Here is a 20,524-nt window from a genome sequence, read left to right as displayed (position 1 = left end):
CACAGGCGTCCCTCTTTTTTTTTTTTTTTTTTTTTTTAGTCGTTTTGAGACAGGGTCTCCTTGTAGCCCCAGCTGTCCTAGAACTCACTATGTAGACCGGGCTGGCCTTGAACTCACAGAGATCCACTTGCCTCTGCCTCCAGAGTGCTGGGATCAAAGGAGTGCGCCACCATACCCAGCACAGGCTTCCCTCTAATAACAGTCTCAGCACTGGGTCAACATAGTAGGAATTTCTGAAAGAAGGCATTACTCTTCTGCATCATTAAAAAAGGCGGGGGCCTCAGCAAACTGCTCGGTACAATGTCTAGAGTTAAGATTCTTATGTCCCAAGCATGGTGGTGCTCACTTTTAATCTCAGTGCTCGGAGGCAGAGGCAGGCAGATCACTGTGATTTTGAGGCCAACCTGGTCTATGTAGAGAGTTCCAGAAAGCCAGGGCTACATGACAAGATCCTGTGTCAACAACAACAAAAGATCCTTTTGTTTTGTTTTTCATGTTTTTGAGACAGGGTCTCCCTGTAGCCCCAGCTGGCCTGGAACTTACTATATAGAGGAGGCTGTCCTCACTGTCACAGAGATCTGCCTGCCTCTGCCTCCTGAGTGCTGGGAATAAAGTTTTGCACAAACTTGCCTTTGTTTTTTAACAACAAAAGATTCTTTTTTAATGTTTTATTTGTTATTTTGTTTTATAAGAGTATTGTTTACATGCATATAGATGCACCCTTGTCATGCAGTGCCCATGGAGGTCAGAAGAGAGCATCAGATTCCCCTGGAACTGGAGTTACAAAGTTGTTAGCTGCCATGTGGGTGCTGGGAATTGAACCCCAGTACTCTGCAAGAGCAGTGTTCTTAGCCGCTGAGACATCTCTTCAGCCCCACAACAAAAGATTCTTATGCCCCACAGAGACATGCAGAAGCCTCGTTCTCCAATGAAGGTGGTTCCAATGGTTGGTTTTCATGCTGCTTTCCTGCTGCCTGACCTGGAACCAAGAGACATAAAGCATTTCTGAAAACATACTCAGTACTGACGTTTAATCCTTTGTGTGTGTTTATGCAGCCCAGGATGGTTTCAATTTTACTATGCAGCCAAGGATAATTTTGAACTCCTGATCTTCCTTCCTCCACCTTCTGACCGACGTGTGCCACCAGGCCCAGCTAGACAATTAACACTTTATAGCACCATCTGCGTGCCAGGTACTGTTCTAAGCACATTACAAAAAGCCCTTTGAGGAAAGGATCATTCTACAGTTGAAAAAACAAAGGTGAACTGGGCATGGTGACACATGTCTCAGGAGACAGAGGCAGGAGCATTACAAGTTTGAGGCCATCCTGGGCTGCATAGTGAGATCCTGTCTACAAAACAGTAAAGCGAAAAAACAAAGAAACATCCAAGAGATGGCCCCACACCTGTGTTTATATGGGCAGCAGTAATTGGATTCAGTGGCTTATTTGAGGGAGAAAAAGAGGAAGTGAAGTTGGGCATGTTGGGGAGGGTCCAAGGAAATTGGAGAAGGAAAATAGATATAATCAAAATACATTGCATACGTGTATGAAATTCTCAAAGAATAAGCAAACATTACATATGTAAAAGAAGTAGCTGGAGAGATGTCTCAATGATTAGGAGCACATCCTGCCCACGCAGACGACCCAGCATCAGGCTCCCAACCACCTGTATTTCCAGCTCCCAGGGATGTCACAGCACTAACATCCACAGGCACCTACACTCACATGCACATGCCCACGCACAGATACATACATGTAGTTAAAAATAAAGTGGGGCTGGAGAGATAGCTCAGCGGTTAAGAGCACTGACTGCTCTTGCAGAGGACCCAAGTTCAATTCCCAGCACCCACATGGCGGCTACGAACTGTCTGTCCTTAACTCCAGTTCCAGGGGAATCCGAAGCCCTCTTCTGACCTCTGCAGCAATGTGTGACATGGGTGCACATACATGCAGGCAATACACACATACATATAAAATAAAAATAATAAATAAAATTTTTTAAAATAAGTAGAGTAAATCTTAAAAACTGTTTGAAAAAAAAAAAAAAAGAAAGTAAAGGCCAAACAGTAAACAATAGAGCCACTACCTATTCCATGTAAATCCCCTGGGAAACTTATTAAACTGTACAACCTCTCTCATCAAGTCTGGGGCAGCCTGGAGGTTCTATTTTTCTTAGTGCTGCTGGCCTGCAGACCAGAATATGAGTAGTAAGACTGCAGCCTAAACTCTGGCATCAACTCTGGAAAGGAACAACAAAATAAGAGGAATGAGGGGCTGGAGAGGTGGCTCAGTGGTTAGGAACACTTCCTGCTCTTCCATAGGACCCAAATTTGGTTCCCACCATTAATGTTGGATTGCTTACCACCTGTTAACTCTAGCTCCAGGAGAACCAATTACCTTCTCTGGCTTCCATGGGCACCCACACACATATGGCATACACTTATATAGACACACACACATATATACACATGAATAAAATGCATTTTTTAATTTTTTTATTTTATGTGTATGCATGTATTGCCTTCATGTGTGTAAGTGTACCCATGTCATGCAACAGCCATGGAGGCCAGAAGATGTCAGATCACCTAGAACTGGAGTTAAGGACAGGTGTTAGCTGCCATGTGGGTGCTGGAAATGGTACCCAGGTCTTCTAGGAGGACAGCCAGTGCTCTTAACTGCTGAGCCATCTCTTCAGCTCCCTAAAATAAAACTTTTAAAAAGAGGCCAGGAGTAGTGGCGCATTCTTTTAATCCCAGCACTCAGGAGGCAAAGGCAGAGATCAAATCCAGCCTGGTCTACATAGCAAGTTCCAGGCCAGTTCAGGCCACAGGGGGACCCTGTCTCAAAAAAAAAAAGAAGAAGATGCCTGGTATAGTAGCGCACGCCTTTATTACCAGCACTTGGGAGGCAGAGTCAGGCAGATCTTTTTGAGTTCGAGGCCAGCCTGGTCTACATAGTGAATTCCAGGACAGCTGGGGCTACAGGGAGACCCTGTCTCAAAAAGACCAAAAAAATTATTATGTGTATGGGGTGGGTGGAATATGCATGTGAGTGCAGGTGCCCATGGAAGCCAGAAAAGGACATTGGATCCTCTGGCACTGGAGTTAGGGGTGATTGTTACCTGCCATGTGGGTGCTGGGAATCGAACCTGGGTCCTCTGCAAGAGGAGCCAGTGCTCTTAACCACCAAGCCATCTCTCCAGTTCCTGAATTTTAATGGGAATCTCATCTGTTATTGTAAAGTTTATTGTTGGTCTTTAAGTGTTTGTGCTGATCATATTTAAGTATAGTGATTTCCCTTGGTTCTAATCAGAGATTTAATGGAGGAAATTTAGTATCACTGTTAGATCTGTGGGCACCAGAGCCATGCCACCTTCAAATCTGAGGTCTACCATTTCCTGGATGTGTGAAGTTACCTCACTCAGCTTCAGTTTCCTCTTTTGTAAAATAGGGACAAGAACAACAGTAACAATAGAATTGTTTTTAGAATTAAGTCAGTGAACTGGGCCAACCTGGTCTACACAGTGAGTTCCAGGCCAGCTGGAGCTTCAGAGAAACCCTGTCTCAAAAAGAAGAGCCGGGCGTGGTGGCGCCCACCTTTAATCCCAGCACTCCGGAGGCAGAGGCAGGCGGATCTTTGTGAGTTTGAGGCCAGCCTGGTCTACATAGTGAGTTCCAGGACAGCTGGGGCTACAGGGAGACCCTGTCTCAAAAAGACAAAAAGAAGGAGAAGGAGGAGAAGAAGAGGAGGAGGAGGGGGTAGAATTTTTTTAAAAGAGCAATGATCCCACATGAACTGGGGATAACTTCCATGTTTAGGGCCCAGATGAATGTATAAGCTCAGGAAAAGAGGAAAAACGTCAACAAATAAAATGGAACTCCTGGAAAAATGCTAATGCCCAGGTACAAATAGTCAGAGAAGAAAAAGGTCAGGGTGGACAAGAACCCAGCAATACAATACACTGTGCCTAAAAAATACAGCAGGTAGGAGGGAAAGGTGAGAAAAGGTTGATCAATGGATGCTAGTTATAGCTACAAGTGAGTTCTGGTATGCTACTGCACAGGAAGGAGCTATAAATAACAATAGTTCATAAGAGCTGAAGAACCCTGAATGTTCTTACCACAAAGAAATGACATTTGAGAGGCAGTTTACCCTAATTTGAATATTACACAGTACATACGTGTATCTAAGCATCACATGGTACCTCATTAGTATGCACAGTTTTATGCCTCAAAAGAATGTTTTCTCTTTTTTCAATAATTGAATTTTTTATTTATTTTTATTTTATGTGTATGAGTGTTATGCCTGCATGTATGTAAGTATACTGTGTCATGCAGTGCCTGCAGAGGACAGAAGAGTCAGTCAGATCCCTTGGAACTGGAGTTACAGTTGTTTGCCTCCATGTTGGGATTCCAACCCAGGTCTTCTGCAAGAGCAGCCAGTGCTCTTAACTACTGAGCCACCTCCCCAGCCCCTCTCTGAAGAAGACAGCAAGGAAGAGGTTAAGAGCGGTCAGGGATGAAGTCCAGATATTTCCTTGAAAACAAGAATGTTGGGCTCAGTGGAACACCACCTTAGTCACAGATCAGAGAAAAACATAAGTCTAAGTCATGGTATGCAAAACATAGGATGATTGTTTAATGTTAAATGTAACCACCGCTGACTAGCTTTCCGGGAAATTGTTGATATCTATAGATTGTGTAAGAAACTAATACACTCTTTGTAGTCGACTGATTAACTTTAAATGTAAACCTGTACAATGTGTTTTTTTCTTTGTGAAACTAATTCTTTCATGTATCCTGACACAAATACAAGCTTGTGACTGTAGTTTTGAGAGTATAAAAAAGCACTGCTAAAGAATTAAACCCTCTTCTCCTCCATCAGAGGGTTCAGTCCTTTGCCTTCACTCATTCTGTCCATCCACCAGCAGACCTGAGTCTCTACACCTTTCCCTTGGTTTTTTGAGACAGGGCCTTATTGTGCAGCTCTGGTTGGCCTGGAACTCACTATGTAGACCAAGCTGGCCTCGAACTCACAGAGTTCCACCTGCCTCCTGAGTGCTGGGACTAAAGTGAGCTACCATGCCAAGCCATATTTCCTAAATATAAGTAAACATACAGCCAAGTCCTCGGCTTCATAAATAGCAAATGGTAACTGAAACAATACCTTCAGTACATCGTAGAGAATGGGGCCATAGAATAAAATCAGACCATATGTCAGATAAATCAAAGACATGATTAACGAGTTTTCGGGTTCGGTCTTAGGGAGTTGTTTGCTTGCTTGTTTTGGGTTTTGTTGTGGCTTTGTTTTGTGGAGGTTGTTTTTGATTTTGGTTTTGTTTTATCTTTATTTTTATCTATAAAATAATAGATATTTTATTGAATTTTTGTGCATTCCAGACATCTTAATCATATTTAGACCCCCCTCCCTACCGGATTTCATGCATTCTGTCATATATTTTAAGACCTCTCAAGTTTGTGTCCCCAGATGTCCCTCAATGTGAGTTCATCCACTGGAGCCTTAGTCAGCCTATCTAGCATCACTCCCTTAAAGAAGACCAAGTCTCCCTCACCTAGTTGTTTAGATTTTTGAGCTAGGGTTTCATACAGCCCAAGTTGACATTAAATTTGTTATAGAGGCTGGCTATGAACTTCTGATCCTCCTGCCTCCACTTCCCAAGTACTGGGATTAAAGTGTGTGCTACCATGTCAGCCTTGGTTTTAGTTTTGGTTCTTTTATTTTCTGTCTTTCCATCCTTCCAGTTGTTTTATTTTTAGCCCTGGGGATTAAACCTAGGGCCTCAGGATTGCTAGGCAAGTGCTCCAGCACTGAGCTATATCCCCAGTGGACTTCGTGTGTGTGTGTGTGCCTGCCTGCATGAGTGTAAGTGTACCCAAGTCATACAGCACCCGTTGAGGACAGAAGAGGGCACTGGATCCCCTGGAACTGGAGTTACAGACAGTTGTTAGCAGACAGTTGTTAGTTGCCATGTGGGTGCTGGGATTCAAACCTGGGTCTTCTGTAAGAACAGTCAGTGATCTTAACTACTGAGCGATCTCCCCAGCGTGCCCCCCCCCCTTTTTTGAGACAGTGTCTCCCTATAGCCCCAGCTGGCCTGAAACTCACTATGTAGACCAAGCTGGCCTTGAACTCACAGACATCACCTGCCTCTGCCTCCTGAGTGCTGGGACTTTTGTATTTTTGTTTTTAAGACAGGGTCTTGCTATATACCCCTGTCTTAACCGGAACTCTTCATCCCTCTGCCTCAGGCTCCTGAGTACTGAAATTATAGGCATGTGCCACCATGCCCAGCTAATTAGCACATTTTATAGAAACCATATTAAACCATAGATGTAGTTTAATAGACTATTACAAACATTCTTGAAGCCACTACCCAGAGGAAAAAAATAGAACTTCACCAGACATCAAAGACCCCATATCTCTAACACAGCCCTTTCTTATTGCTGTAAGAATTATTAGGAACAGTAATCGCTTCCTTGTATATTTATTGAAGTTTTATCACCCAAATGTGGACACTTAGACACTACAACTTAGCCTTGCCCAAACTGTTTGCAAATCCAGGGGATTTGGTGCCTACTTCTGGTCTCTGCAGACATTGCACAAATTGTGCACATTAATGCACACACATACATACAGGCAAAACACTCATACACATAAAATAAAAATAAATTTTAAGAGTACTAGAGATGTAGTTCAGTTGTAGGATACTTGGCTAGCATGTGCAAAGCTCTGGGTTCAATCCTCAGAAACATATACACACACACAATCAGACTTAGAGGTTTTACACATCTGTAGCTCCTATCCTACACATGCATACAAATCTAGTTCTTAAGGACCTAAGTCAGTTGGGGATGTAACTCAGTTGGTAGAATGCTTCCCCTAACATGCATGAAACCCTAGCTAGGTATTATCTCAACACCACATAAAATTACGTGTAGTAGTCCAAACCTGTAATCCCTGATCTCAGCACTCACATAAGAGGGCAGGAAAATCACAGTAGTTTAGTTATCCTTGGCTACACAGTGAGTTCCTGGTCAGTCTAGGCTACCTAGGCTATGTAAGATCAGCCTCAAAAAAAAAAAAAAAAAAAAGAGGACTTAAGACATGAGAGTATTGGGCTAGCTCATACTTATTCAATTCAATCGCCTTCTAATAAACACATTTTTGTTTGTTTATTTTTGAGATAGGGTCTCCCTAGTCCCAGCTGGCCAGGAACTCGCTATATAAACCAGATTGGCCTCGATTTCACGGATTCCCCTGCCTCTGCCTCCCAAGGGATGGGATTAATGGCTTGCATCACCACCCCTGGCTAATGAACACATTTCAAGTCTCTGGTAAAGTGGAAAACCTATAGAGAATGCTCATAAGGAAACAGTGTATAAACATGTGTTTGGCAAGGTATCACTTCAAAAGACCAAACTTTCTCAAGTTCCCCGGAGACACGCCCATCCGGCCCAGCTCAATACTTTCACCAGGTTCCCTGGGCGACCAGGAGAGAAGCTAAGGGGTCAGCCACAGAGGAAAACTTGCATTCCTTCTCTCCTCTCCTCTACAGACGGGCTTGCCCTCTAGTGGAGAAGCTCAAGAACAGAAAACAGGCCAGAGCAGGCTTGACATCTACTTAGTGATTACCAGACATGGTCTTAAAACGGGTGCTGAAAGTAGAAAACTTCTTCTTGGCTAGAATGACTTAGTGTAGCTGAGGGGAGAAGCTGCTCAAGTTCAAAGCACTTCACAAGCTCACCAAGCACTGAAAGGCGAAGAATGTGTCAAAACGACTTAACTGTGTCTTTTGTTCTTGTCTGTTTACTTTTTGAGACAGTCTCTAGTAGCTCAGGCCGTCCTCAAACTTACTGAATAGCCTTGAACTCCTGATTCTCCTGCTTCCACCTCCATAGATTAGAACTATGCACCACCCTACCCAGCATAATTTATTTTTTGATGATCTCTTTCCTCTTCTCTTTAGCGCTAACAGCCTTAGCTTAAAGCTAGTCACCAAACAAGGCACAGAGATGGGGAGGGCCCGTGGGACCCCGGGAAGATGGCTGTTGAGAAAGTGCTTGCCATTCAAGCATGAGGTACTGAGCTGAGTTCTGATCCCCAGCACTCACCTAAAAAGATAGGCATTGCCCATATCACATGTCTGTAATCCCAGTGCTGAGGGAGCAGAAACAGAAGGATCCCTAGGGCTTGCTAGGGTGGTGAAGGGAGTATGGGGAAACAGGGAGTGGGTATGATCAAGATACATTGTACACGTGTGGAATTGTCAAAGAAAAAAAGATATTCTAAAGTAAGTTGGAAAAGTGACTGAAGTGTCCATCTCTGGCCTCCACAGGAACTCATGCACATTATGCACATACACCTGAAAATGCAGGAACACACAAATACACACAAACCAGAAAGTTATTAATGAAATGAATGTCACAAAAATTTTTTTTCTGGATTTCAAGTGCTATCATTGGAGTAACCATAACCTTTTGTTGATGTTACACCTTTGTTACTGGATACAGGACCCTGTCCATTTTATTAATTATATAATGAGATTGGCTTTATTTTTGTATTTATTTGTGTAGGGATAATGAGTGGGTATTTATACACACACGTGGAGTTGATTCTCTCTCTCCACCATATGGATCTCAGGGACTGAACTCAGGTAGTGAGCTTTCGCAGCAAGCACCTTTACCTGCTGAGTCATCTCACTGGTCCTAACTTGGATATTTTTATACTTTTTAAAAATTTTTTATTATTTTTACGCGTATGTGTATATTGACTGCATGTAGGTAAGTGCACCGTGTTGGGCAATGCCCGCGGAGGTCAGAAGAAGCTGTCAGAGCCCCAGGGACTGGAGTTACAGACAGTTGTTAGTTGCCATGTGGGTGCTGGGATTCGAACCTGGGTCTTCTGCAAGAACAACCAGTGTTCTTAACCGCTGAGCCATCTCTCCAGCCCCTATTTTTATGCTTTTTAATACAGAATTGAAGCAGCACTCGTTTTGCATTCACGAGAGGACTATCACTTCTTTGTTTTTGGTGCTGGTGACTAAACCCAGGGTATATATAGAGAGTGCCAGGCAAGCACCCTCCCACTGAGACACATTCTCAGCCCACTACAACATCATTTTAATGGCTGCCTGGCATTTTCATGTCTATACTATACTGACCATGACTTACTTAACCTCTCTCTTATTGTGTGATATTTGGATCAGTTTTGTTTCCGGTGTTCTGCTATCATCAGTAACTGTCATGAAGAACGTAAATCTTTATGCAGGTCCAAGCTTGATTATTGGAAGTAGTACCACTGGGTCAAAGTTCAGGGCTCTGAGGGAGACTCGAACTGGTAGAGATAAAGTTTCCCTCAGATAAAAAATTCTGAAAAGGTACCAAAGTAGAAATAAGACACTTATTCTAATTTGGCAGAATTCTTTTTAATGAGGTTAGTAAAATGACAATCAGGTTAGGAAGTCTGCATTTGAAACAACTAAAAACAAAAACTGAAGACACTAGTAAGTTCTTAAAGATAAATACTGTTTGAGGCACCTGAGCAGATCAACTAATGGGAAAGGAATGAAGTGGAAAAAAATTGTAATGACTGTGAAAATAACCTGAGGTAAAAAATTATTAACTTGGAAGAACTGAATTTAAGACAGCATAAGGAAGGAAAAATTATTTAAATTTACTCCCGCTATTTCAGACCAGATAACCCAGCTACCATAGAATTCTGAAATTTCAATAAATATTAAAAGTTGTACCGCCCATGTAACTAATGAAGACGCCGAAGAACAAAATGTAGCGCCCTTGTTTAAAAGGTACAAATTTCAAGGCAGTGACAGCTGAACATTAACTCCAGCTTGAGGGGTCTGGAGAGATGGCTCAACAAGTAAGGGCATTTGCTGCTCTTCCAGAAGATTCGGACCCGGTTCCCACCTAACAGCATGTCTAACTCCAGTTCCAGGGGATCGGGGGCACTGGTATTGCATGCATGTGCTGAACTTACATACATGAAGGCAAAACACTCATACGCATAAAATAAAAATAAATAAATAAATAAAATTAATAAATCCAGCCCGAGACCCTCCTAAACACAAAGGGTCTGGTCGCTGGTCTACGGTGCTGGTCCAGGAAAAAAAGGTCTCAGATATGGGACCAGGGGCATCCCCCAAAGGGCCAGCCACACCCTTGTCCTTGCCCAGTGAGTTGCAGCAGGAGGGCCATGGAGCTAAGGCAGAGGGAAGCTCACAACACTGGCAGGAAAATTCCCACCCGTCCCGGGGCCGATACCCCGCAGCCAGGGTACCGATCCCCAGACGTGGCAGGTCTCGGCCTTGGACTCAGCGGTTACTCAAAAACCACAGGAGGCGGCGCGCTAGCAGCTCTCTGGGTGGACTGGAAACCGGGCGAAGCCGGAGGACAGAGATCCGCAAACCCCACCTGACCAAGGGAGCGTCCCCCGACTGACGCAACCGGAAAAGGGCGTAGGCCAACCGGGAGTTTAGGGAGAGTCTGCAAAGACCGTAAGGGAAGCCAGGGATCGTCTAACAAGGCCACAGCGGTAAGGGGTTGTACCAAGGGCCGTTCCACTAGGAGGGTGCGGACCCACCTGTGACGTAAGCGCGCCGTACACCTTTCCGGCAGTCCGACGGTGCTTTAGCAGGTGGGAAAAGAACGGTTGAACTAGGGGCGGAGGTGAGAGGGGCATAAAAAGGAGGCTCTGGGCACTGTCTAAAAATTCGAGGCCAGAAGCTCTTAAGGGACCGACAACAACTCATAGTCTGTTTCTTTTGTTAAGCCCGCCTCTCGGCCATTAAGGCTAGTTCCGCTATCTCCAATCCAGGAAGCAGCCGGCTCCCACTAGTTCCAGTAGCACTTTCTCCTCCTCCAAGGTCTCCCGCCCACCTATCAATCTCCGCGCTCAGTCATCCAATCAGCGGCCGAGGGGGCGGGGCCATCAGGCGCACCGCCCGACAACTGCTTGGGCAGGTGCCTGGAAGCCGGGAGGTGCGTGACGAACGAGGCTGGTGACCGGGGAGCAGTTGGCACACACTGCCTCGGCAGTCGGTGTAGATAGGGCTTCTCGCCCCTGCGGGTCCTGCGACTGCGCCTAGCTGGTGGGTGGGCTCGTGTGGGGTGGTAACAGCCGGCCGTAGGGGGAGGTGCGTGTGGCCCTCCCCCAGGGGTGTACACACCTCCCGGCGCACCACGTGGGCGGGAAGCGAAGCAGGAGGGCGTGTTAGGCCGAATTCTAACCCCATTGGCTGTCGCTGCTGCCGTCTCTCGCAGGAGAGTGCTCTGATTGGTCATCCGGGGGGGCGTCGCGGTCTCTGAGTTGTGATGTTTGTGATTGGTTAACTGAGATAAGCTAGTGCGGCGCTTCCGCAAAGGGTTTTGATTGGTCGGCCCGAGAGATTATTTGGGATTCCTCCTCCCCCGCCCGGGGACTTTGATAGGTGAGTTTGGGGTAGGAAACTGGGAAATTCCTCTTCTCGGACTCTCCTCGGTGAGCTAGGGTTGCACCCTAGGCTTCACTCTGCTTTCTTTGCTTCACAGGGTTGAGGAAGGTTTATGTTCCCGAAGCCTTGGGAACTGTCATAAGCTAAAGAGAAGGAAATCTTAGTCCCCAGAAAGAGCAGCGCCCCCACCCCACCCCCCATAAAGATAAGCTACTGCCGGGTTTCTGGAGACCCTGGTATTTCTAGAGCAGGATTTGCTTTCACCAAATCCAAGTTGGTGATCAAAAGGAGCCCCTACACAGGACCTAAGGATGCTGTGACCAGAAGATGGGATCACGGAACAGTAGCAGCGCAGGATCCGGGTCTGGAGACCCCTCTGAGGGCTTGTCCCGAAGAGGAGCTGGCCTGCGTCGGAGTGAGGAAGAGGAAGAGGAGGATGAAGATGTGGATCTGGCCCAGGTACTGGCCTATCTCCTCCGCAGGTAACTTACCACTTTGGTGTGACCTTACCAGGTATCACCACAGCCCATTGCTCTCAACTCCAGGCAGGAAATGTGCAGAGGATAGGGATATTAGCCCAAGACAACTGTTGTGTCTCAGCAAAATCACCTTTCCCTGCTGGACACCCATGGCACTCAGCTCCAGTCCCAGAATGCTTTTTACCTAGGGCAGGTCACCAACACCCTCTGATGTGTGATTGAGGGAAGCCTCTTTCACTGTAACAACATACGTGTTGTCTCTCTTTTCCAAGTAAGTAAAAGGGGAAAAAAGGGACCCAGGTGGAAAAGGAGAGGTGTGAGAGGTAAAGAGTTGGGAAGGGGCACGTTAGGGGGACGTTAAATCATTTGCCATGTGATATGAGGCTGTGTGGATTTACTTGAAAAACAAGTTTAAATCGACCTAACTCTAGCCCTATTCTTAAGGAAAGAATGTCTTGAAGGGAGTTGACCACCAGGAACTGCCAAAAAGGGTGAACCTGGCATTGTTTGCTTGCTTATGGTGCTTTAGAAAAAAGCTGAGCTTGAGATCCCTTCAGAATATTGTGTTCTGTGCTGTATTCCTCTCCAGCAGAAGCTGTGAGGTGGGCGACAATTGTCCACGACAGGATCTGGAATCCTCTGGGAGACAAGCCTCCAGGCACACCTATGAGGGATTATTAGTCTCTGGGTGGGCCTCTTAAGGGGTTATGTTGATTAGATTAATTGAGACAAGGAGGCCCACAGTAACAGTGGGTGGCACCATTCCTTGGGTTCGGGCCTGGACTGTATAAAAGAGAAAGCTAATGAAACACAATCGCTCATCCCTCTCTGCTTCCTGCAGTGTGGCCAACTTGTTCAGCTCCTGCCCTCCATGATGGACTCTACCCTTGAACTATGAGCCAAAATAAACCCTTTCTCCCTCAAGTTCACATTTGTCAGGTTATTTTATTACAACAACAGGAAAAGAAACTTAAGAATCTTAGATGGAAATGCTCTCCTAATTTTTAGCTCTTGGGCTGGGGACATAGCTTAATATCACTAAGTGTTTACCTGGGTTAAATCCCCAGCCATGGGGAGAAAAAGATTTTTTAGCTCCCTGGGAAGTCAGTTTAGTAAATCATTCTTCATGACCTATTTAACAGCCAAGGTCTAGTCAGCCTCAAACTTCAAAATGTGAACCAAACGTTCTAATAGCCATTAGAACATTAGAACTAGATAGCCATTGACTCTGAGCTTGGTTAGATGGGGGAGGGGGGAATCCCCTCCTTTATAATGGAGGTCTCTCCACAGAGGCCAAGTGAGGTTGGTGCAGGGAGGAGGTGCAGCAAATTTACAACTCATCCAGGCCCTCTCGGACTCAGAAGAAGAGCATGACAGTGCTTGGGATGGTCGTCTTGGAGATCGATACAACCCACCTGGTAAGAGAAAAACCAGCCCATTCTTAATGTTGAAAGACATTTACTAGATGCCCCCACCCTTTAAAAAACCAATCTGATGAAGTCTAATAAGTTAAATTAAAAAGATAATTCAAGCGATGAGCGAGTCCTTGGAGCCAACCACACTGAGTGGGCTTAGGCTCAATTTTGCTAGCTGTCTTCTGGGCTGGAAGATCTAAAACTGAACTTTCTGGTACTCACAGTGGATGCAACCCCTGACACCCAGGAGCTGGAACGCAATGAAATCAAGACACAGGTGGAATTGGCCACAGGGCGGCTAGGACTTAGGAGGACTGCCCAGGAGCACAGCTTTCCTAGAATGTTACACCAGGTAGGCTTTTCCTCCTCTGGTCAGCTTGGCCATCGACCTGCTGAAGCCAGAAGTTCTGCCACCCCAGAAAAAAACAAAGTAAACTCCCCAAGTGTGGGGGCTGGAATATGTTAGCCCACCTGCTTCCCAGTGCTGTGGAACCTCTGTTTCTGTAGCAAAAGTAATATCCTTGGAGGAGGGGGCATGGTGTGATTTCAGTGGCCCTCTGATTCTGCTAGCAATATCCCCAATCCCTTCCATTTAGAGAGAACGGGGCCTCTGCCACCAGGGAAGCTTCTCCCTTGGAGAACAGTCTCGAGTGATGTCTCAGTGAGTATGGGTTTTGGTGGAGAGACTCTAAGGGCCAGCTAGAGTGTATCTCCTAAATTTTGAAGGGGTAGATATTAGAGAACTCTCAGAGACACTAAGGCTAGATTAAGAGGGTTGAAGTTTTGAGAGTAAACAAAATGGAAAGGTATAGAGGGTGATGGACTGGATGAAGGAGATTACATACAGAGCCTAAGGGGGATGTACTCCCTCCCGTTCTGGTAATTGGGGTCTTCTCCCCAAGCCCCCCCATACCCTCTCTTTCCCTCTGCTTGTCTAGCTTCTTGCCCAATGATCTCAGCTTCACTGACACCTACTCTCAGAAGGCTTTCTGTGGCATCTACAGCAAAGATGGTCAAATCTTCATGTCTGCTTGCCAAGGTACTAGACCTGGGTCATATATACTGCCTCAACCTAGAGCAAGGAACATTCTCAACTGGACTAGAAACCCCCAAACCTAGGGAGCTCAAAACCCAGCTTAGAGATGCTTAACCTAGAGCATGGCTCCCACGATAAAGGGGAGACGCCACAGATAGACCAAGGAAAAGAAGCTACAAGGAGGGTATTCCACAGTTTTCCCCGATACCAACTTTACAGATCAGACAGTCCGACTCTATGACTGCCGCTACGGCCGTTTCCATAAATTCAAGAGCATCAAGGCTCGGGATGTAGGCTGGAGTGTCCTGGATGTGGCCTTCACTCCTGATGGGAACCACTTCCTCTACTCCAGTTGGTCTGATTACAGTGAGTATGTACCAGACTTCTGTGTCCTCTCCATCTTGGAGAGACCTTTCCTGAAGTTTCCATGTACTCTTCTTGAGAAAAGGCACCATACTTTGTCTGGGAACGGTCACTCACAAGGTGCTCTAACATTCTTGCCATTAGCTCTGTCTCTTCTTAGTTTTACTTCCATTCTCTTTCCCCCAAACCCTGAAAGAATCTTGTTTCTCTTCTCTTAGTTCATATCTGCAACATCTATGGGGAAGGAGATACACACACTGCCCTGGATCTAAGGTATTGGCTTTTTCTTGTCATACTTATCAGAAGGAAGGCTTTCTGGAAGCAACCGTGTAAACAGGAGCTCCCACCTAGAGGGAAAAGTACAATGGTTGCAGATTCCTCTGTTGGATTCCTGGGAAAGCTTTGCCCATCCTGTCAGCCATGTTGGAGATTAGTTCTGGGTTCTCACAGAGGTGATCTGCATACTAGCCTGTGTTGACAGGCCTTCTGTGTCCTCTCCAGAATCCTTGTCAGATGCTTTGTAGACTGACAAAAAGTGAAAGGGCATCCTCACTGGGCGTGGTGGCACACACGCCTTTAATCCCAGCACTTGGGAGGCAGAGGCAGGTGGCCTTTCTCTGTGAGTTCAAAGCCAGCCCTGCCTACATAGCAAATTCCAGGACTACAGGGAGACCCTGTCTCAAAAAAATAAAAGACATCCACTTAGCATAGCTTCTCCTTTGCTCTTTAGGCCAGACGAGCGTCGCTTTGCTGTCTTCTCCATAGCTGTCTCCTCAGATGGACGAGAAGTACTAGGAGGGTAAGTATTGTCAAATTCATGAGTAAGAGTTCTGCCAGAGATGAGTGAGTATCTGTCGTGCTGTTGTTTTGCTGTTACAGAGATTGCACTAGCAACTATGAACAACCAGCCTTCTCCAGAGTCGAGGTTTATGAGCCACTTCAGCCGTTGCTCACCATTGCCCTGATACGAGGAGGCCTCAAGCCTCCTTGAAAACCAAGCTGCTATTTCTGCCTTCTGTGAAAGAACACATGTGCTCACCCCATAGTAGAGCTTCCCAGCAGGGTTCTCCAGAGTGCACAAACCAGTAGTCCTCTCAGTCCTGGCTCTAGGACCTTCCTTATCTTTTTTCTTTCAGAGCCAATGACGGCTGCTTATATGTCTTTGACCGAGAACAAAACCGGCGTACCCTTCAGGTACTGTTCTGAGACCAGAACCCTTGCCTTCTGCTCTTTGACCCGTTTTAAGACTAGAAAGAAGGGGCTGGAGAGATGGCTTAGTAGCTAAGAGCACTAACTGCTCTTGCAGAGGACCTGAGTTCAATTCCCAGCACCCACATGGCAGCTAACAACTGTCTGTAACTCCAGTTCCAGGGGATTCAACACCCTCTTCTGACCTTCTCAGGCACTGCACAACACGAGAGCATCTACCTACATGCAAGCAATACATCCATACACATTAAATAAAAATAAATAAAAAATCTTTTTAAAAAAAGACTAGACACTTGGGAGGCAGAGGCAGGCGGATCTCTGTGAGTTCAAGGCCAGCCTGATCTACATAGTGAGTTCCAGGACAGCTGGGGATACAGAGAGACCCTGCTTCAAAAAGACAAAAAAAAAGACTAGAAAGAAATCCTAAGAACTTTGGCTTCCTTCTCTAGATTGAGTCTCACGAGGATGACGTGAATGCAGTGGCCTTTGCCGACATAAGCTCCCAAATCCTGTTCTCTGGGGGAGATGATGCTATCTGCAAAGTGTGGGATCGACGCACCATGAGAGAGGATGACCCCAAGCCTGTGGGTGCACTGGCTGGACACCAGGATGGCATTACCTTTATTGACAGCAAGGTGAGCAAGGGAGCAAGATTGCACAGCTGCCTGCTTAGGTTCCGGTTGCCCAGGAGGGCATCAAAGTAGGCTGCTATGGAAACTTAACAGTTTCCGCCTTAGGGTATGCAGGAGCTGGAATTTAGGGGAGAGGCTGAAGCCAGGCAACATGAATTCCTTCTGTACTCACCGCTCCACAAGGATCAGGGCAGGACTTTATAAGAAGTCAGTGACAATCCAAGTTAGAACAAGGGACATAGCAAGTACCCCAGGCGAAGAAAGGAAGCCCTGGGGGTGGGGAAATCTGAAGCAGAATGTCAGAGTGAACTCATCTGGATGAAGACAGACCCAAAAAAGTTCAGCACATGCGTTCTTACCTCTCAACTACAACAGGGAAACTAGACCTACCGGCACTAACATTGGCAAATTCTGATGCATCCTTCCGTCTTTGGATTCATAGGGTGATGCCCGGTATCTCATCTCTAACTCCAAAGATCAGACCATCAAGCTCTGGGATATTCGGCGCTTTTCCAGCCGCGAAGGCATGGAAGCCTCACGCCAGGCTGCCACACAGCAAAACTGGGACTATCGCTGGCAGCAGGTGCCCAAAAAAGGTAAAAGTAGAAGTAAAACTGAGATCTGGAGATTGAGAGTCAGGGTGTAGTTAAAATACTTAACCATGGGTGCAGTCTGAAGTAAGCATGGTGGATCTGTCTGTTGCCTGGGCGTCCTGGAGCCCTCCCCCTCCTCTCAGTCTCCGCTAGACTACCCTATTGAACTATGGGTTGGCCGTTTGGTAACCAGGGGTTCCCAAGCTTGGGAGCTGGAGATCACAAAGAACCACACGACACAAAAGTATTTTAGTATCATGATAATCAGAAGGGCTGTATTGGTGACTGTTGTTTGACTGTCATGTGGGGAAAGTCAACAGTCTAGGCCTAGATAGGTAAGCATTGATCTTAACCAAAGACTAGTGATATATGACAATCTAGTAGAAACTCCCTGATTGACGTAAGGCTCATCTCCAACTGCATGCATCTTTACCCAGCCTGGAAGAAGCTGAAGCTCCCAGGGGACAGCTCCTTGATGACTTACCGGGGCCATGGTGTGCTGCATACTCTCATCCGCTGCCGATTCTCCCCGACCCACAGCACTGGCCAACGGTTCATCTACAGTGGCTGCTCTACTGGCAAAGTAGTTGGTAAGGATTTTGTGAGACAGAGGCCTCAGGAGCGGTATTCTACCTACAACCGCAGTGACTTCCTGAAAAGGTCAATAACAACTAAAAATGAAATTTAGCTTGGCGCAAGAAAGGCTTAAACAACAAACTAGAAAGCATTCTGTGTATGAGCATTTTTAAATAAGAAAGAGAACATAGAATTCTAGTCACTAAATATAAATTACCAAAACATAGTTAGTTCTTTTTTTTTGACCCAGTCAAAAAGGGATTGCAGATGAGAGGTAGGAGGGACCCGAACTGAAAGGAATGACAAAAAGACAGCATCAGGTGCTGGACAAGGTGGCTCATGCCTGTCACTCCATTATTCGGGAGCCCAAGGAAGTAGAGTTACTGTGAGCTACATAGTGAATTCCCGGCCAGCTTGGGCTGTAAAACAAGACCCTACTGCTAAGAAGAAAAGCATTGAGCAGTAAAGGACATGCAGTCACTGGAGCAGGAGGAGTGCATGAAAAAGCAGGGCTAGGGAGATGGCCGGCTATCCGTGAAGCACTTACTGTACAAGCATGAGGACCTGAGTTCAATCCCCAGTACCCACATATGAGCCAAGCATGATGGTGCATCTCTAACCCTGTGAGGTGGAACAGAGGCAGGAGGATCCCTAGAGTCACTGACCAACTAGTCTAGTGAAATCAGCAAGCTCCAGATTCAGTGAGAGACTTTGGTGAGGGCCAGCCATGCCTTTTAAGGCCAGCACTAAGGAGGCAGTGTCAGGCTGATCTCTGTGAGGTTGAGGCCAGCCTGGTCTACATAGTGAGTTCCAGGTCAGCTGGGGTTACAGGGAGACCCTGTCTCCAAAAACCCAAATTAATTAATTAATTAGTTAAGGAGTGATTGAGGAAGATCTGCAGCATTGACCTGTGCCCTCCACATATAGTAGTACACTTACATATATCTACTTGCTCACAAATACAAACACAAATTTTAAAAAGCAGAGCTATAGCCGGGCATGGTGGCTCACGCCTTTAATCCCAGCACTCAGGAGGCAGAGGCAGGCGGATCTCTGTGAGTTCAAGGCCAGCCTGGTCTACATAGTGAGTTCCAGGACAGCGGGGCTACAGGGAGACCCTGTCTCAGAAAGACCAAAAACAACAACAGAGCTGTAGTGCTGGAGAGCATGTCGCAGGTAGGGAGGTGTGCCCTGTCACACAGGAACAATAGGTACACACCTGTCTATCACAGTCTGCAGTTCACTTTTGGTGCCTTCCATATCTCACTGAAAACTTTAAAGCCAATGCATTTTCTGGGTTGGGTTGAGTTGGGTTTGAGATAAGAGTCTATGTAACTCAGGCTGGCTTTGAACTAACTGTGTAGCCAAGACTGGCCTTGAACTCCTGATCCTTTTGCTTTCACCTCCCAAATGTTGAGATTACAGGTGTGTACCACCATGCCTGGCTTTCCAAAGCATTTTCGTAACTATAGGACTTTGAACTCTAGCAAAGGGTTAGGGATACTTACACTCCACCCTATACCCTCAGCCCAAAAGAAGCAGACATAAAACTATCCCCTGAGGTGGGCTTTGCTCCAATGGGAAAGTGGGATGCTACCTGAGAGGTAGGTCAGTGGTGCCACTTGAGGATCTGAGGGATGGTTTGAAGATCCGATGGCAGCCCCTGTCTACTCTGGTCTTTCCTGGACAGTATACGACCTCCTAAGTGGCCACATTGTGAAGAAGCTGACCAACCACAAGGCCTGTGTGCGTGACGTCAGTTGGCACCCCTTTGAAGAGAAGATTGTCAGCAGTTCGGTAAGGTGGCAAGGGGCGGGGGGTCCAGCATATGTCGAGGTCTTGAGCCAGGGAGGGGCATTACTTCCTGACTGTGTGCCGCCTTCTGCCCTGCAGTGGGATGGGAACCTGCGTCTATGGCAGTACCACCAAGCTGAGTATTTCCAAGATGATATGCCAGAGTCTGAGAAATGCTCCAGTGCTCCCTCTCCGGTGTCCTGCCCATCTATGGCCTTTTCCTCGCTTCAGTAGATCTGACCTCCAGTTCCGTACAGGATGAACTCTCAACATATTCTCTGCCTCCTCCTCCCTTTTCCCTTCTGGGGAATATGTGGAGAAATGACTGGCATTGGGTAGTGAGAAAAAGAAGCCCAGGGTTGGAACCCAAGCTGAGCCCTGGAAAATCCACCCCACTGAGCTGAGTGATCTCCTCATGCATTCACACCCAGTCTGCTTGGGTCCCTATCTGTAGCCAGAGGTTGGCAGGGCTGCCATTATCAGGGGTGCAGCTCCTGCCAACAAGACAACTGCCTGACTGTTTTTAATCATGTGCTGATGTTCGGGATTGATCATAGCATAGATACCTGAGGCCAGGTCTAAACAGGCCTATCAGCCATGCCTTTGCCCAGGTCTTCGGACTGAAGCTTAGACTGGCCAACAGAGGGCCAGGTGTCCTGATCTTTCTTCCTGAGGTCTTTGGGGGAGGACAGGTAGGTAGCAGGGTTTTCTCAGTACCCTGGAGTGGGAACTCTGTCTTCTTTCATTTCTGGGTCTTGGGTTGAATAAGCTGTGGTGTGAGAGGTAGGAGTCTCCAGAAGCTGTATGTGGCCTGACATGGGCCAGGCCCTACTTGCCATGAGATTCCATCATGCTGGTGGCCAGCAGCCTCAACGAAGGAGGTTAAGCTAGGACTCCATTCATCTTCTCACTAGCTTTGCCTCTCCCAATAAATTGTCTCTGGGAACCTGGCTTAAAA

General features: G+C 46.5%; 1 protein-coding gene across 6 annotated transcripts; it reads left to right on the top strand.

The window, feature by feature from the left end:
- Positions 1-10,505: 10,505 nt before the first annotated feature.
- Dcaf11 (DDB1 and CUL4 associated factor 11) lies at positions 10,506-20,524 on the top strand. 6 transcript variants are annotated; one of them, XM_008839835.2, is made up of 16 exons: positions 10,506-10,673; positions 10,854-11,017; positions 11,772-11,951; positions 13,239-13,366; positions 13,588-13,715; positions 13,960-14,024; positions 14,302-14,402; positions 14,619-14,765; positions 14,981-15,035; positions 15,493-15,561; positions 15,899-15,956; positions 16,421-16,606; positions 17,046-17,199; positions 17,634-17,786; positions 19,463-19,569; positions 19,666-20,524. In XM_008839835.2, exons 3-16 carry the CDS (start codon positions 11,797-11,799, stop codon positions 19,798-19,800), a joined length of 1,641 nt encoding a protein of 546 aa, XP_008838057.1. In that variant the 5' UTR covers positions 10,506-10,673; positions 10,854-11,017; positions 11,772-11,796; the 3' UTR covers positions 19,801-20,524. The 6 variants fall into 6 exon arrangements, with proteins under 6 accessions (XP_008838057.1, XP_008838058.1, XP_008838060.1 ...); XM_008839836.2 differs by lacking the exon at positions 10,854-11,017; XM_008839838.3 differs by lacking the exons at positions 10,506-10,673; positions 10,854-11,017 and adding an exon at positions 11,109-11,127.

Source organism: Nannospalax galili, unplaced genomic scaffold, assembly GCF_000622305.1.
Source record: "Nannospalax galili isolate Female #2095 unplaced genomic scaffold, S.galili_v1.0 scaffold1119, whole genome shotgun sequence".
Taxonomy (NCBI): Eukaryota; Metazoa; Chordata; class Mammalia; order Rodentia; family Spalacidae; genus Nannospalax; species Nannospalax galili.
This window is presented reverse-complemented; position numbering and strand designations above follow the sequence as displayed.